The following is a 17715-nucleotide window of genomic DNA, read 5'->3' on the forward strand; positions in this document are numbered from 1 at the left end:
GATCCTCATTCACACGAATCATATTATCTTTAGTTTTCTCTAAGGAAACTAATAGAAAAACTAAATTTTACATATGAAATGGCAGAAGAAGCTGCACTCAGACTTTTTTTTATGTAAAATGGAATATGCACCGCCCACTTAGGTTCAAAAACCATATCTCAGAAACTACTCGACTGATTTCAATGAAATTCGGTGTACAACACTTTCTTGACACCTTGGTGGCATGGATGTAATATGGGCGAAATCGGTTCAAAACCACATCTGCTTCCCATATAACTCAATTTTGAATTCCATCTGATTCGTTTTCTTTATAATATATACGTCAGGAACCAACGAAGATAGCGGAATAAAGTTTTACTTTATTTTAGTTTCACATCACTTGTGAAAAATTATCGAAATCGGACCCCGGATATGAAGAACTCAGTGCCTAAGGGTAATTTTTCACTAAAAATCTCGGTAAATCTCTCAGATATTTTATTTTAAGTCAGATTGAATCGGTTTCTTCTAATATTGTGTCACTCTACCAAAAATCGTTAAAATCGAGTCATAACTTCCTAGGTCCCATATAAATAAGTATAGATATTTCAAAAATACGAAGGGCTTAATACTTTATAAATCGGTTAATATGTGAGATATCTTAGCAAAATTAAGTGATAGTATAGTCTTGGATATAGTGTACCTTGGCGATGAAAATGAGTGAAATCGGTTCAGGAATTATATGTATATGTCTATATATGATGATATTGGACTTTATGCCGAATATATGGATCAAAATGTGTTACGTGTTTTTTTAATGATTTTTTTGACAGTGCAAAAAAACCGCAGGACGAGTCCATTAAATTTATAGGTAATTGAAGATCGATGATTCTTTGAAGAACGTCACTATTTAAACTATCAAAGATTAGGTCCCTATCTAAAATTATACCGAAACAACTCAAAAGGTTAGCCGTTACGACAATCCAAATTGTAGAATGGATTATGTAAGGCTTGATAGTTTCCATGAAGATGATACCATAGGTAAATCAGAAGGCATGAATTAAAGGAAGGTTGTAATTCAATCATGGATGGCACTGAGTTCCATTCGACAACAAACTGCGATTACCCTTTATAAGTGGAATTAGAGATAGTTTAGAGAACTATCAGTACGAGAGAGATAGTTAAGCCACATGTCTCATGGCTATAATTTTTGTGTCAATGTGATTCAGCTTTCCCTAAGATTTTTTTAGAATTTTAACCTAAATATTTGTCAAATAAGAACCCGACCTTTTTTACCTTTATTGCTCCTCCGGATTCAATGTTTCAGAACAAAATAAGAAAAGTTTGTGATTACTCTACAAATAAGATTTATTGTCTACTCACGATGCTTAGACTCAAATTCATCCAATTAATGTAGTATTCAGACTTACCTATAATGAGAAGAGAAAAGAAAGAGCATTAGAAGATGTAGATATGTTAAATATATATACACTTTAAATTTAAAAAAAAAAAATCAATATTGGTTTAGTCCACTATGCGCCACTAGTTAATAAAAAGATTCTGGCAAAGACACAGACGTTAACCATATAAGGTCTAATCATTGTATAAAGTCAAAACCCTTCATTAGTAAGCATTACATGATCGTGAGATGTGATATTCTTGGAAATTTACTCTAAGAAAGTAAGTTAGAAATGAAGACTTTTTGAATGGAACAGAATAGCGACCCCATAATTCTGAAAGGGTATGTTGAGTAGATCATTTTTGTAGAACAAACTTATGGTCCAGCACGTCTGAGTTTTTATTTACAGTGGGTCAAAGTTTTCATTTTTTGGTCGAAGGGAGCATTATACTATATGAAAAAAATGTTGTAAGTTAATGTCTGAAAGAATTCTTATGGTCAGAGTTGTATTGTGGAATTGTATGAGGATTATTTTTGTGGAAGATCTTAACCTTCTAACTGGTTTCTTTATGGGTCCATTTGACCCTTTTTTCGAGAAAATCAAAAAATATCCTTTAAAAAAGGACATTTAAGGATTAAAATATTCTACGAAAATGTTTGGCGGAAAATTTCAGTGAGGGTCACCATAGATACCATAAAGCTATTTACGATTAATTGGCAAAATTACACGCCAACATATAAAAAGTTATATTATTATTCTATATAAATATTATTGGTGACTTAAGTGTAATCCATGAATCTCTTGTCCCAAAAGATAAGGTCATACTTCCACCGCTGCATATTAAGTTGGGCGTGGTGAAAAATTTTATTGAAAGCTTAAATACACAAGGATATGCTTTCAAACGCATTCAAACAATTTTCCCCAGATTATCTGCAGCAAAATTAAAAGAAGATAAAAAACGGTTTTAAGAAATAATTTATTTCATTTAATGTAAACTACCTTTTCTAGGAATGCTCGTTGGACCCGATATAAGAAAATTATTACAAGATGAAGAATTTTATGGTCATCTGTCGGATATGCAAAATACAGCATTTGACTTTATGCAGAATTCCTTGGAAACTCAAAAGCACAAAACTATGCAGAAAATATTGAAAGCATGCTAATCGGTTTTAACAATATTGGCAGTAAGATGTCACTAAAACTGCATTTTCTGCACTCTCATCTAAATTTTTTTAAAGAAAACCTTGGAGCGGTTTCAGATGAACACGATGAAAGGTTTCATCAGGATATAAAGGTATTGGATAAAAGATTCAAAGGGAAATCCCAAACTGTAATGCTTGCTGAATACGTATGGGGCTTGTACAGAAACCTTGACACATCGGAACATTCACTTCAAGCTAAATACAGGAAAGCATATTAAGTTTAATCTTTAATCCATTGTCCTACTACTGTTGAAGCAAAAAAATAAATATGTACATACTATAATAAACCACTATTAAAACAAAATTATAATTTTTTTTATCAATCGTAAAGAGCTTTATTTACAACAATGGTGTCTTTGGTGACCCCCACTGAAATTTTCCGCCAAACATTTTCGTAGAATATTTTAATCCTTAAATGTCCTTTTTTAAAGGATATTTTTTGATTTTCTCGAAAAAAGGGTCAAATGGACCCATAAAGAAACCAGTTAGTGGGTTAAGATCTTCCACAAAAATAATCCTCATACAATTCCACAATACAACTCTGACCATAAGAATTCTCTCAGACTTTAACTTACAACATTTTTTTCATATTGTATAATGCTCCCTTCGACCAAAAAATGAAAACTTTGACCCACCGTAAAAAAAAACTCAGACGTGCTGGACCATAAGTTTGTTCCACAAAAATGATCTACTCAACATACCCTTTCAGAATTATAGGGTCGCTATTCTGTTCCAAAAATGCTGTTGGACAGTGCAATTATATTGTGTATATAATTTCTCCGAAAAATTCGCAAGTCAAGAAAAAATTAAGCTTTGTGATATAAAAGTACGAAGAAAATCAACAAGTATTCTATAATATTTATAAACTTTTGAATAATGGTAGATTTTATATATGATGGTTAAGTATTTTCATAATTTTTCGTTCGAAAGTTTAATATCACCAAGAAAAGAAAAACTAATTTTTTTTAATGTCATTTCCAAAAAAAATTCCTGCGGGCCTCTATATTTTCAACTGAACTCCCATTACATGCATATGGTATGCATGAGTTTGTTTAAAGTTCCGTACGTGTAACTGTTGTTTTAAGCCAAAATTCGAAACTGGCAACAACTTGCGCTTGACGCTTCGTCGCCTGTGCTGCTGTGTATTAGAATAGTTGCAGCTACAGAAATTTGAGAAAAGTTAAAGCAGGTAAAGTCGTTTCAAAAATCAAATAGTTTGTTGCAAATTGTTGAACCAAAATTTCAATACAACTTTGGTCATAACAAGCAGTTTGGTTTTCATCGAAAGAAAAAAAACAAAAGCTTAAAAAACGGAAAAAAAACATAAAAAAACTTCGAGGCAAAAACAGTTGTTAAACGCATTTAATTGAAAAAGGTTGGTAATTTAATTCCGCAAAGTAACTTTTCAAATGCACAACAATGCTGGCAACAACAATGCGTGCATGCTGCATGATAAGCATAGTAAACAGCACGAGCGCACACACACACAAACACAGGCAGGAGCTTATGCGTTGAGCAATTAAAAAATTTGTTCGATTTTGCTCTTTGACTGCTTTGAGTTGCTTGCTAGAAATGCCAACAGCAAATGTTAGCAGCAACGGAAGTATGCACTAAATACGGCAACACCAAGTGGCGCCACACACACCCTTATTTGTGTGAGTACACACACTACTTTATGCGAACTCAAACAAAACTACTTAAATATGTGCGGCAATGTTTGCAATTGCGGATGTGTGGCAACTACGCTGGCAGCTACATTTGAATTAACAGCGCACTTTGCGCACACACACACACACACACTTGCATTTATCCACCTGTTTAAACACAAACATACGAGCACCGTTTCATACAAAAAGTTTACGCAAGCATATATTAAGCGCAAATGCAAATGTAGCATACTAACAGGCGCTCAAACGCTGGCAAAACGTTTAATTGCAAGGAATGCGCACAATGAGCTACGCTAATGGAGGAGAGCAATGAGAGTCTTAGAAAAGTATTTGAAAATTAAACGTTGATTACTAAGGCAGATCACCAAAGCAGAAATCATGAACTGTAGAATCTTAATCTTAAATCTTAAATCTTAAATCTTAAATCTTAAATCTTAAATCTTAAATCTTAAATCTTAAATCTTAAATCTTAAATCTTAAATCTTAAATCTTAAATCTTAAATCTTAAATCTTAAATCTTAAATCTTAAATCTTAAATCTTAAATCTTAAATCTTAAATCTTAAATCTTAAATCTTAAATCTTAAATCTTAAATCTTAAATCTTAAATCTTAAATCTTAAATCTTAAATCTTATATCTTAAATCTTAAATCTTCATTCTTCAATCTTAAACTTAAATCTTAAATCTTAAATCTTAAATCTTAAATTTTAAATCTTAAATCTTAAATCTTAAATCTTAAATCTTAAATCTTAAATCTTAAATCTTAAATCTTAAATCCTAAATCTTAAATCTTAAATCTTCATTCTTCAATCTTCAATCTAAAATCTAAAATCTTAAATTTTAAATCTTAAATCTTAAATCTTAAATCTTAAATCTTATATCTTAAATCTTAAATCTTAAATCTTAAACTTAAATCTTAAATCTTAAATCTTAAATTTTAAATCTTAAATCTTAAATCTTAAATCTTAAATCTTAAATCTTAAATCTTAAATCTTAAATCCTAAATCTTAAATCTTAAATCTTAAATCTTAAATCCTAAATCTTAAATCTTAAATCCTAAATCTTATATCTTAAATCTTAAATCTTAAACTTAAATCTTAAACCTTAAATCTTAAATTTTAAATCTTAAATCTTAAATCTTTAATCTTAAATCTTAAATCTTAAATCTTAAATCCTAAATCTTAAATCTTAAATCTTAAATCTTAAATCTTAAATCTTAAATCTTAAATCTTATATCTTATATCTTAAATCTTAAATCTTAAATCTTAAACTTAAATCTTAAATCTTAAATCTTAAATTTTAAATCTTAAATCTTAAATCTTAAATCTTAAATCTTAAATCTTAAATCTTAAATCTTAAAAAAGATATAAAATTAAAAATTTTAATGTTAGTTCCGCAATCTTAAATCATAACTCAGAAATCATAAATCGTAAACATCAGAATCATAAAATAGACCAAAAATTCATAAATTAATCATTAATCATAAACCGTATAAACGTTGCAGCTTCCATCTTCTCAAAAATTCTCTGATTAGAATACCCGACTTTTCATTTCTGCACTTCCAAGCTTCCTTTTGGCATTTGCATTTGCGCATGCCGCTTCATTACGGCACGTACATGTTTGGCATAGTAAAACTATAATTTGTGTATGCCACAGCAATGCTGCCAAGTTTTCCGAAAATTGCGCTGTATTATTTTGGAATGGCAACAGCAACTTTAGTGCGCACTTCAAGTCGTCATAAAGTTTCCACTTCGCATTTCCATCTCACGCCGCCACACAGTGCGTTACGCAAATACGCAAATACGCCAAAAACACTCGTTCCATATTAGTTTCGTTTGTCTACTTCGTGGTGTCTTTGCATTCTACTGTTTCTTCTTCCCCGTTTGGATATTGGTTTTGCCATTACTCGGTTAGTGTTGTTGCGTGCTCGTGCCTTCCAGCATTTTGGCGCTCACGCTCATTTATCGCCATTGCGAAAATGCTGGCTGACGCGCATAAATGTGCACGTAAATTCGCAGATATCTATGTGTGTATGTGTATATACCCCATATCTCATCTATGCCATTAACCCAGTTGGCACCGAAAGTATATAGGTGCTCACTAGCGAGACAAAGTAGGAGTGCATGAGTGTAATCATGTTCTTTATACAGTGCTGTACTACGCATAACCTGGCTTCTGCCTAAAACATATTTTTCTCACTTGGCACCACATTTTCATTTGTATACAAGCTGCCTCAGCATTTTGCACTGTCATTCGTCTCATTACCGCTAGTAATCTCCTGTTTTTGTTATTGCATTACATTTAACGAATCCTCTCATAGATTAACGGCGAAAGTAATTTGTAATATTTTTTTGTGGCATATGCTGGTATTCCGAATAGTGGATTAAGTACTTGGAGGTGTTCTGCTTAATCCGGAATATACTCAAGAGAAATCATATCAATAAGAAAGAACTTGTTTCCTGAAAATTAGTTTTGCCAACTCGAGTACTTATAACGTAGAATTTATTATACAAATCTTAGAACATAAAACATAAAACAGAACTTAAAGTATGAAGCATAAAACATAGAACCGAAAGATAAATCTTAAAATATGGAACATAGATAAAACTTCGTATCTTAAATATAAAACATAGAACACAAAAAATATATATATTACAAGACATAAAAATCAAAAAAACCTGAAATGTTTCTGAAAATTATTACTATAATATTATATTACGTAATATTACAACTTTTTAAAACCTGTATCCATTGATCGCTAACTACTAGTGAATTAGACCGTAGTCAAAAACCTAAGGCTCTGTTCTAGAACCACTCATCCCCATCGAACTCAAAGACTTATTTAGCTGATATGAGTTTCATTTGAAGACCTCACATTCGAGACTGCCTAAGTTAAACAACGCTCGTTTTGCTTTCGCTTTCCAGATATACATACGGACATCGAAGCTAATAATCTTCCCGAAAAGCTATGTTTTCTGATCATAATATTAGGGGTAATGATTGCTGATGGTAGGAACAGAGACAACATCTAAGTAAAACTCTCTATGTGCTATAAATCTCATTCTTAACTGAAACGAGACCAAAGAAACTTCTGCAGAACACCATTTTGCGGAAATGAAAGATATAGCCCCGAATGATCTTTAACATAGAAAGAACGACAAATGACCTAATTAATTTCCCTTATTATTTTACTCAAAAAATAAACCCTTTATCAGCCACCCTGTATTCAACCACTCAAACATCGAAAAAGCGCTTTCATTTTCAAAGTATTCCCAAAGGAGCAGCCGTCAGCGCAGGCAAGTAACGAAGCGTTGCGTGCAATGAATTGGAATAAACAATTTTCGCTGGCAGAAGACACAGGCTTTTCTTACCTAGAAGACAATGAAGGGACTAGTAATTATAGAAATAGAAATAATGGCGGCGTAACAGGGAAAGTCTGCGTGCCAAACGAAGGTGCGTGGAAAACTGATTGATTACAGTAAATCAATTCTGATGAAGGCAAAGCCGAATTTTTTGTAGTAAAAATAACAGTAATAACAAGAGGTATTTTAAATGATTTGAAGCTAAAGTCGGACGTTCCGCAGAGTGTAAATAGTGCCAAGTGGACTAAATAATTTCGAAATTCGTTTCACTGAAAAGCAAATATTATCAGAATACTATACTGCGCAAAACATTATGCACTCCACACGCATATTTTGTGGCAATACCACTTCCGCCTAAAACTATACTGCAATTTCGAAAAAAACCGATAAAAATACAAACACACATGACATTTTTTTTAGTATTTTTTTCGCTCCCACATTTTACTGTAGCCTGTGCGCCAAACGGCACATATTGCATTGGCATCACGCCAAAAGCATATGCAGAACAACAACAACAACAAAATATGCTGTTGAAAAACTAAAAATGAAACTAAGCACAAGAAAATGGAGAGCGAGCATATAAACAGAGTTATGCAAACGCTCGGAGGTAAAGCATAACAAACAGCAACAACAACAACAGCAAGCGCGTGACAAACGTGGTTGCATACTTTTCGGCGGAATTTTCGGTGCATATTCTCTGAATAGCTCTTCTGTGGCACTGTGTGACTCGTGTCTTCCACATCCGTGTTAATGTGTTGGTTCGCACGTGAGTGAGCGCTGCATATTTATTGGTTTTATAACGCGCTTTTGTTGAGAGAAATATTATAACAAAAAAAAAGAGAGTTTTAAATTTTCCAACGAAAAAAAGCAGTTTTCGGTATACTTTTCGGCGCAAAGCCCGCTACGCTCGAGTGGTTGCCACAAAATGGCGCCAGCACTTTTAACGCGCACATACCCTTTTTCCCCATTTCATGATGCATTAAGCCGCAATATAAAACAGCAACAAAAGTAGCTTAATTGCAAATTGTGACAGCAAATATTGCGACATACGCGCCCACGCATCAGCTGCCGTTGCGCCATATAACCTATATAAATTTAACAATTAGTTGCATAAGCGAAAGTTGCATGGCACAGCGGTTGGTGCAAGCTTAATTGCATGCAACATATATAAGTATGCGCCTGTATGTGTATATGCAACCCTGATAGAAATTTGTTGCTACTAAAATGTGAACATAAGCATATTAAATTAATAGCTCGGAAGATTTCTCTGACCCAGTTTTGTTCTCACTTGAGATATGTAAAATGGAAATGTTTTTGTGTTAAGTTGTTGTTTTTGTTTCCATTGCTGTTCCAAAAAATCAAGGTTTCAACAATATCTAGTTGATCTGGTATAATATTTGATAATACTAAAAAGACAACTGAGTGCTCAAAGGTCTCCAATGACATGAAAATATGCTTATGATGCTGAGATCTACAAAACTACAAAAATGGGAGGCACGACTTAAAGCAAGTTTTCACACTTAGGTGGTTTCCAGTTACAATCGGAAATCGCTAATTTCTGACTGACCACCAAATCTCACTTAATCTATGGAACTTATATCTTGAATATTCGGAATTTAGTCGACAGTGAAAGTATTATAAACACGAAAAATGAGTGGCTGAGGAAATGCCTCAGCATTTTGCATTGTCATTCGTTTCATTACCGCAAGTATTCTCCTGTTTTTTGTTATTGCATTAATTTAATGAAGCCTCTCATAAATTAACGGCGAAAAAAATTTGTAATAATTTTTTGTGGTATATGTTGGTATTCCGGATACTGAAATAATTACTTGGAGGTGTTTTCTTTCATCCGGAATATACTCAGAAGAAGAGAGTTTTAGAACTTTTTTATTTACAGTTGTAGGTGGCTGAGTGTTAGTCGTTGAGGATTAAACTACTACACTATGAATATATTCGAAGTGTATTAAACGACTCTAAATTAACAAGGTTAAAGGACTAGGTGTACTAGAAGCTCAGGGTGTGATAAAGCTTTATAACTACCACCGAGCTAACGGATGAACATACAACTACAAACACAATTCAAAATAAACGGAGATTCAGCAAGCTCAGTCCTTCTATCATTCTGAAAATGCAATACTTTATGGACGTTTAACGATATTTCAATTCTAAGAGAGAGAGTCAGAATCACTTTGCCTCCCTTTTTAACCAAAAGAGAAACAAGAGATACCAGAAGAAGAACGTCGTCAGCTGAGCAAGCGTTTATCAGTCACTAACACTTGCGCAGTCGCTAGATTCTTCTGACCTAGGGTGAATCACAAGATGTCTAGAGAGCTCTTCGCCCTTACATCTTAGTCGTGGGGGATTAAAAAACTTGGTGGATACTAAATGTTGAAGCTGCATCGAAGAAGACGAGGTGATATCATCTCATCACTTTCTTCTGGAATGTCCTGCTTTTGCGAGATCAAGGCAAACATTTTTTGGATCTCAATTACTTAAGCATCCGGATTCTAGGCGCTTTGTCGGGTTAAATGTGGTTTTTTTTTCTAGGAACAGTCATACAGCCCAACCTAATGTCGAAGCTATCTTGGATCTCACTTTCTTAAGCAACCGGGTTCAGGGCGTTTTATCGAGCCTTAGTATTAAATCCTGAGTGTCTCTCATAATCTAAGTGTATTTTCATCTGCGGAGCAGCAATACATCCTAACCTAACCTAACCTAACCTAACCTAATATCGAAAAAGTATTATTTTCTGCTGTTCGAGATCTTCAAATTAATAGTCACATATTATATTTGAATTCAACCCATTTTATAATCTGAGCATTTCAGCAAGCATCCAAAAATATCAATTGAGATCAAAGCGAAATTTCATCGTTCCCAAAGAGCAATAACTTGAAAATTATAGAAGACAATCTACCACACAAAAGAAAGTCTACGATAGATATAGGATGAAAAAGCGTTGATTGGGTGGACAGAGAGGAAAGTTGTACTGAAATTTCTGATTTTTGCCATTGAAATGTTATTTAAAGATATTGTTGTTATTATAACTGCATGTATAGCTGTACCATGTATAGCTATGTATACTGGTAACAGCAGCATACCATTTGAAGACACAACCGATAGAGTTCCAACGACGAGTCGACACACATTTTCGTGCAAATTCCCAACTGGGATGTTAAAAGTCAAATTGCGACACTAAACTCAACTCAACAGTAGCTCACATACCAACACACACACGTGAATATTTTATGGACAATATACCAATACATGCATATATGCCGCTATTAAAAATAACATTAGCCACCACATCAATGTTTTTATGGGGGAATTCAAATTAATTTCGTAAATTTCGTTGCATATGCACAGGCGCACAGCAGCCACAATGCCACAAACGACAGCAAAAATACAGCTTACGCTTCCACGCGCTGACTTTTATAAACTATGCGCACTGTTGTTATTAGAGTTGCCTTTATAATATATATTTAATTTTGAATTTGTTGTTGTTGTTCGTGTATTTTCGGGTTTTCCCCAATTGACTTGCTGATGCAGAAATATTACATGATTCTCTTGAATAATTCGGAATAACAGCGCATTTTGGCCGCAAATGTTAATATTTTCAAATTAGTTGTGGTTGCTGTTGTTGTTGTTGTTGTGGCCAAAACAGTGTTAACTTTAATGAAGTGCAACAATGCAATGGTGTATTGCAAATGAAAATATTAGTTCCGGCCACAAAGCGTGTTACAGCATGTTGCAAATAATTGCGGTGTGCTATATGCTTACGAATTTAGCGGATGAATGCACAACATATGTGTGGCGGATCAATAAGTGGGTTATAATTAAAAAATAAAATAAAAATAAAAAAAATTGTATAGTATAGAAACAGAGTTGCCAGAACTTAAAAAAAAATCTATGGAAATTGATAAAAAAGTTTTTTTGCAAGGGGATAGCGAACAAATCTTACAAAATTCCTTAATATAGTAATTTTTTCTGAACAGAGTTGTCAGATTTTGTGAAAAAAAAATTTAGAAATGGATAAAAAATAGTTGCCAAATGCAACGCTGCCTGAACTAATCATAAAAAATTGGTTAACAGAGTTGCCAAATGGTTTTTCCTGAACAGAGTTGCCAGACTTTAAAAAGTATATTATAAAAAAATAAAAAATAGTCTTTATACGCAACTCTTTATTTTCAAAAACTGATATATTTCTTGTATCGAGAATATAATAAACTTTATTTCGGAAATAGGGTTGCCATAAGTTTTTTTTTTTAATTTATTTTTAATGTATAAAAATGCATTTGAAGTTTTTTCATATAAATACTGCTTAACTATGTCAATTTCAGGGAATTGTATGCTAATTTTGATGAGGGGTTGCCAACTTTTTCGAACAAATTTTAAAATTTTTCCAAAAAGAAATTATTCATACCGTTCAACAAATAAATTTTTAAATTTAAGAAATCCCAAGTCTTCTAATTTAATCAAAATTACGTCATGTCATGCCTTTCAATCAAATAACCACCAATTTCACCTTCAATGCTGGCCGCAGTCATCTCCCGGTTATCAGTAATCTCAGCAATATCAGCAACTCACATGACACACTCTAAATTATCCACGTTTATCAAAATCAAATTCCACTTAAACTATTCGACTTATCACCGCTGCCGTCAGTTGCAATTTATATTACGTTCACTGCTCAATCACAACTTTCTTTCGGTGTCTTCCTCTCGCTCTCTTTCGGATTTCAACTACATGCAGAGACATTCACGTAGAAGATTCTATATAGCTTTCGCCAGTCATCGAATGTCAGATTTTGCACATTTGCGTTTTTTAATCGAATTTCACACAATATTGCACCGCTACACGCAGCTATTTTCGACACACATACTCGCTCACTAGCAACTATACATATTACGTTAAGCTTTCAAGAATGATACTAAATTCTTTTGCACCAAGAAAAAAGTGTGAAAAAGCTCTACACTTTGCTTTCACATTCTAGTATTTGCGCTTCCCCGACTCACACTAGCCACATTTCAAAAACGGGCATAGACCATTCTAGCCAACTTAACTGACATTTAAGAAGATTCACTTCAGCTTAACGCAAGCTTGACATTTTATCAACACAAACACACGTGTTGGTATCTGTAAAAGTCTGTATATATGTATGTGTGCTACTATGCGTGAGCCATCAATTTTAGTTCGATTACACCGCAATGACGCGTTCGGTTAACTTGGTAGACCTGCCTGCCAACGAGCGAGAGCGCCAAGCTGCAGTCAACAGTTACCTAAAAAGCACGACAGCGTGGCAAATCGGACAGATAGACAGGACAGATAGATAGTCAGAGAGACAGTCAGCCAGTCAGGTAGCGTGTCAACTTAGTGTGACGCAGCTTAGCCATGTTGTAAAGGTGCTTAAACTATCGTCGCTGCACTTTTAGTTTTACGTTTTCGCTCCAATTTTGGCGAATTTTCAAGTGTTTTTTTTATTTTTTGCACCCGAGCGATGTGATTTGAATTTTAATGAGTGAAAATTGCGCAACAGCAACAGTCGGTCGGTGCAAAAGTTTCGCAAATGTATATAACAGCCCATAAATGGTGAGTGGGCAAAAGCGAAATAAGGTTGAATAGTAGAAGAGGCAGAGCCAGGGTTACAGCAAAACAGTTGTAGAAGTGTGATGTTTATTTAAATATAATTTTTATTTGACATTTAGTTAAATGAATTTGGAGATAAATACTTAGAAATTACCTGTCAAGACAACACGCTTGTTCAAAATAAAAAATCGTAGTGCTGGCAACCCTGTCCATGAAAATATTTTTTTATAGCTTCTATATATTTTTTATGATAGATTTTTAACATGACAATCATAATCATCGAACATTAGACTTTAAAGCTCTCCTAAAATGCATGGCAACCCTACACATTTATCATAATTATAACAAAAAATATCATGACAATTCTATCCATATATGATTTTTAAGTCAAATTCTCAAATTTTTCCTAAAATCAAGGCAAAAAATTAACTAAAGTACTTCGGGTTTCTTTTCAAATCAGTCTCTAGACTCTCACTATATCCCCCATATTTTCTCATCGAAATGTCAATCAATATTTTAAGTATTATATAACCTTGTTGTTGCCGAGCAATACTTTTTCCGGTTCTCTAAATCATGTCATGTCCCAATAAATCCCAATATAGATCCAGCATCTCTGAGGCGCCCTCGAAGCTTTTTCCTCAAACTCATAAGTGGTCTGAAACACTATGCAAATCTTTTCCTAAACTGATTTCTTATTTTCATGAGGGTTCTCAAAAGATTCTTGAAGCTAAAGACGTTCATAATATATAAGCCTTAACTTGTAAGTATACTCATTGTCGAATCAAAGTACACCGAGAGGTTTAAGAGTATTCGAAGTAGAGTTGGAATTCTCAATGTCAAAATATTCTAATCGTAATTCTCCCACTAGACTCTAATTTGTCAAGAATCGCCGAAATAAATAATGATAATTAATGTTGCTTAAAAATAAAGTCACTTCTAGAAATACCCAAAAAATCCGAAATAAATTAAATCTTCCGCAAAATTATTAAGAAAAAAATATCAATCTTCATCAAACTTTACCAAATACCAAGCTCAGGAATTCACTCCTAAAATCAGTGATTAAAGATCAGTTTAAAAACTACCAGCAAAGCCCCGATGGTGAAGATTTGGTGTAATAATACATTCAAGCTTTGGAAAGAACGAGTTGAGTCGATGATCGCAGTTCTCGTAAACCAAGACCGTTCGAGTTCTTCAATGATGACTTGAAGCAATAGATCTTAGATCTGATCTTACTTTCCAAAACTTAATAAATTACAAAGGCAGAAGACAATTCTGCTTCGGAGCACAATAAACCTAATGAAGACAAAAGAGCGACATCTTGCGGTTATGCGTTCTTTCGACTTCCCGAACTGTATTCTGCTATCAAGTGCAACGAAACAACAGTGGACCTCACAGAAGGAAAGTCTTTAGCCACCTGTTTTATAAAATTACACTTCCATTTACTTGATAATGGAATGACTCAAGTCTCCTGCAGTAAAACTGTTTCCCTCCAGAAATTTTTGATAAGTAATTAAAACGACCGTAAAACTGAAAATGTACATTTTTTGGATTCTCAAATTATTTTGTTTTAATTATCAAGACTACAGTGCTTTCGCGACTTTTTTTTTCAAAAGCCCTTCTTAGCACATCCTGTACATTTTTTACGCACTTTCAGGCAATAAAAAATTACGAACCATTGGACAAATATCAGTCGTCAGAAGCTTCCAGACAGCTTTTTGTTGTTGTCATTTGTGTCCCACGACTGCTCAACACTGTCACCTTAAACATATTTACAATAACTCAACTGTCTCCCACCTGTACAACGAGCACATTTGGCTTATCCATAGTCCGCTACATTTATCTGTGCCATTTTTTTCTCGCACTTTCGTTTATTTCACGTTGAATGTTTCGCATTTTTACCATACCTTTTCAACGGCTTACACTTTGACGACCGACCCTTTCTGAGCGAAGCCCCAGCGAGAGTAGCTTCCTTTTCGTGCGTGAAAATCGCACGCAATCAAAAGTCACAGTGCCACCACTTCGATTTCCGACGGCGGCGAAAACAAATATCCTTTCGACTTATTTGCGTAACTGTACTTATTCATTTTCGTGCCTACACTCGACGTCCGTCGTAGATCATTTACGCTTCAGCTGCGGCTCGCGTGAGTCGACCTAGCGAGTCGAGGAGAGGAGAGTTGGTTGCAAGCTGTGGGACACAAAAGAATTACAGTTACTTGTATGGTTGTATGCAACAAATGTGTGGAAAACGAATTAAATTTATTAACGACAGCTCCAGCATCCGCCACCTTCGCCAGGAAAATGAAAGCTATTGAAAGGCATTAAATTTATTGTTTAGTATTTTCGTTGGTTTGGTTGCATGAAAGTGCGTGCCGTGCACGCGGTTGTGTGTCATATACACAATGAGGACTAATGGGGTGACAGTGTTGCAGGGAGTGCTGTTGTTCACTAGCTGGAACGTGACTCGCCTTGAGAAGCACAAATTTGCTCAATTCGATTGATGAAGCTTTGTAAGAACCCGAATGAAACGCAGATTTCGCGCAATTTGCTGCAACTGTTGCACGAATGTGCCTGGAATTGTGAAACTGGAACTAGTCTTTGCTTGACTACAAGTGAAAGTTTTAGAAGAAAAGTCTCACGAATAACCAGTAGTAGCTGTAGTGCAGAGAGAGAGAGGTCAAATGTGAGCGCTCAGTCAGAAGCATGTACGAGTCTCGCACGTATTTCTCAACGACTATTCCTCAATAGACTATTCCTCCCTCAATGACTTACTAGACTTAAAGGAACATACTCGGAGGCGAGTGCTCTACGCTTTGGAAAGGACCCGTAGTGATATCTGCTCTCTCTCCTAAGTAGCTTCTCTCAAAACAATGAGGAGGATCTGAATCTCTGAAAAAACCTAAGAAATGAGTCTATGGAAAACAGGAACCAGAAAACCATACCAAAGGATCCGAGACAAATTTTCTTTATTTAATTTCCTCTCCATTATCTCTCTTGTGACTTTCTTTGAAAAATCTTTTTAATATAATTTCAAAGTTACGAGCCAACATTAAGACTGCCAGTGCCTTATTTCAGTTTCACAAAAACTCTGAGAAAAACTCAATTAAGCAAAAAACACTTGGAAACGAAATGCCAGTAAATCTTCCAACGCAAATGGTACAAAAAAAAAGAGGTAGCAACATTTACCAATTGCAAGGCGGAATGAAAATGTTTACTACTGGACAACAAGTTCCAACAAAAGCACAGGCTCCACATGTATGAAGGCAATAATTGAGCAAAGACAGCGACGTTACAACCACAGTCAAGTTGCCACTTTACGCTCAATAAGCTGGGAGATAAACAAGTGAAGTACGGAAAGCCTTTTAAAGGCGCTGCAGCTGCACAGAAAAAAATTGAAGATACGAGTTGCTGCTGGAATAACGAGTTAAACTCAATTTTATGGCGTCATAAAGCAGAATGCAACAGCTGCTATTGTGTCTTTGTATAGCAGGAGGTCAGAGTGGACAGAGAGAGGTCAACGAGATTTAAAATGAAAACTGTCTAAAGACAAACGAATTCCGTTTACTACAACGTCTTCAAACCTTTGAGGGTCTTATTTCAAACGCTGAGTTTTCAAAAATAAGGCTTTAAGCTGAAGCAAAGTCATCTTGAAACTCGAGTACGTCACGGCAGTACATCACTTAGTTGGTGTTGAATTCTTGATCCAGCGAAACTAAAGAAGAATTGCAGAATAGTAAACTCCACATTACACCAATCTTTAATGTCCATCGATGATATCTGCGGTTCCCAAAACCTCTGAAAAACAGATCCGTCCTTTTACTTGAGGAGCAACGCACGAGTGACAGCTTTTTAAGCCCATGTGGAGTTGAGTTTCTACGAGCTCTGACGCTCTAAAAATTCGTTTTTGATACAGACCTCACGAAGGATATGAGACCTGTTTTTTATCATTAAACTTACACTTCGTTTTCAAAGACGGTATTTTGTATGGCTAAGCTTTTTGAACTCTCGACGAACAAAAACCAAACTCTACAAGTCTCTCATCATTCCCGTCCTACTTTACGGTGCAGAAACATGGACGATGTCAACATCCGATGAGACGGCACTAGGAGTTTTCGAGAGAAAGGTTTTGCGGAAGATTTATGGTCCCTTAAGAATTGGCAACGGCGAATACCGCAGACGATGGAACGATGAGCTGTATGTATTATTCGACGCTGGCTAGGTCATGTTGTTCGAATGGATGAAAGTGCTCCAGCTCTGAAAGTATTCGATGCAGTACCCGCTGGTGGAAGCCGAGGAAGAGAGAGACCTCCACTCCGATAGAAGGACCAGGTGGAGAGGGACCTGGCTTCGCTTGGTATAACCAATTGACGCCAAACTACCAGAAGGACGGATACGTGGAGCGCTGTATTGGACTCGGCTCTAACCGCGTAAGCGGTGTCTACGCCAGTCAAGAAGAAGAAGAAGAAGCTTTTTGAACAGTCGAAATGAGTCTGATACTGCTCTTGACGAACAAAACACCTAAATATCTG

At 35.0% G+C, this 17715-nt stretch overlaps 1 protein-coding gene across 3 annotated transcripts in view; it reads right to left on the reverse strand.

Moving 5' to 3' along the window:
* LOC105218300 (neurobeachin) overlaps nucleotides 1-17715 on the reverse strand; it is a 297208-nt gene that overhangs the window by 165119 nt on the left and 114374 nt on the right. The window contains exon 3 of one of the 3 annotated variants that reach the window (XM_054231152.1): nucleotides 735-1406. The exons of the other annotated variants lie outside the window; for them this stretch is intronic. Within the exon in view, the coding sequence (XP_054087127.1) occupies nucleotides 1377-1406 (30 nt within the window). The 3' untranslated portion in view covers nucleotides 735-1376. Of the gene's footprint in view, nucleotides 1-734; nucleotides 1407-17715 lie in introns of those variants that run through there. 3 annotated transcript variants of the gene reach the window in all.

The sequence above is a fragment of the Zeugodacus cucurbitae genome, chromosome 5 (genome assembly GCF_028554725.1).
Source record: "Zeugodacus cucurbitae isolate PBARC_wt_2022May chromosome 5, idZeuCucr1.2, whole genome shotgun sequence".
NCBI lineage: Eukaryota > Metazoa > Arthropoda > Insecta > Diptera > Tephritidae > Zeugodacus > Zeugodacus cucurbitae.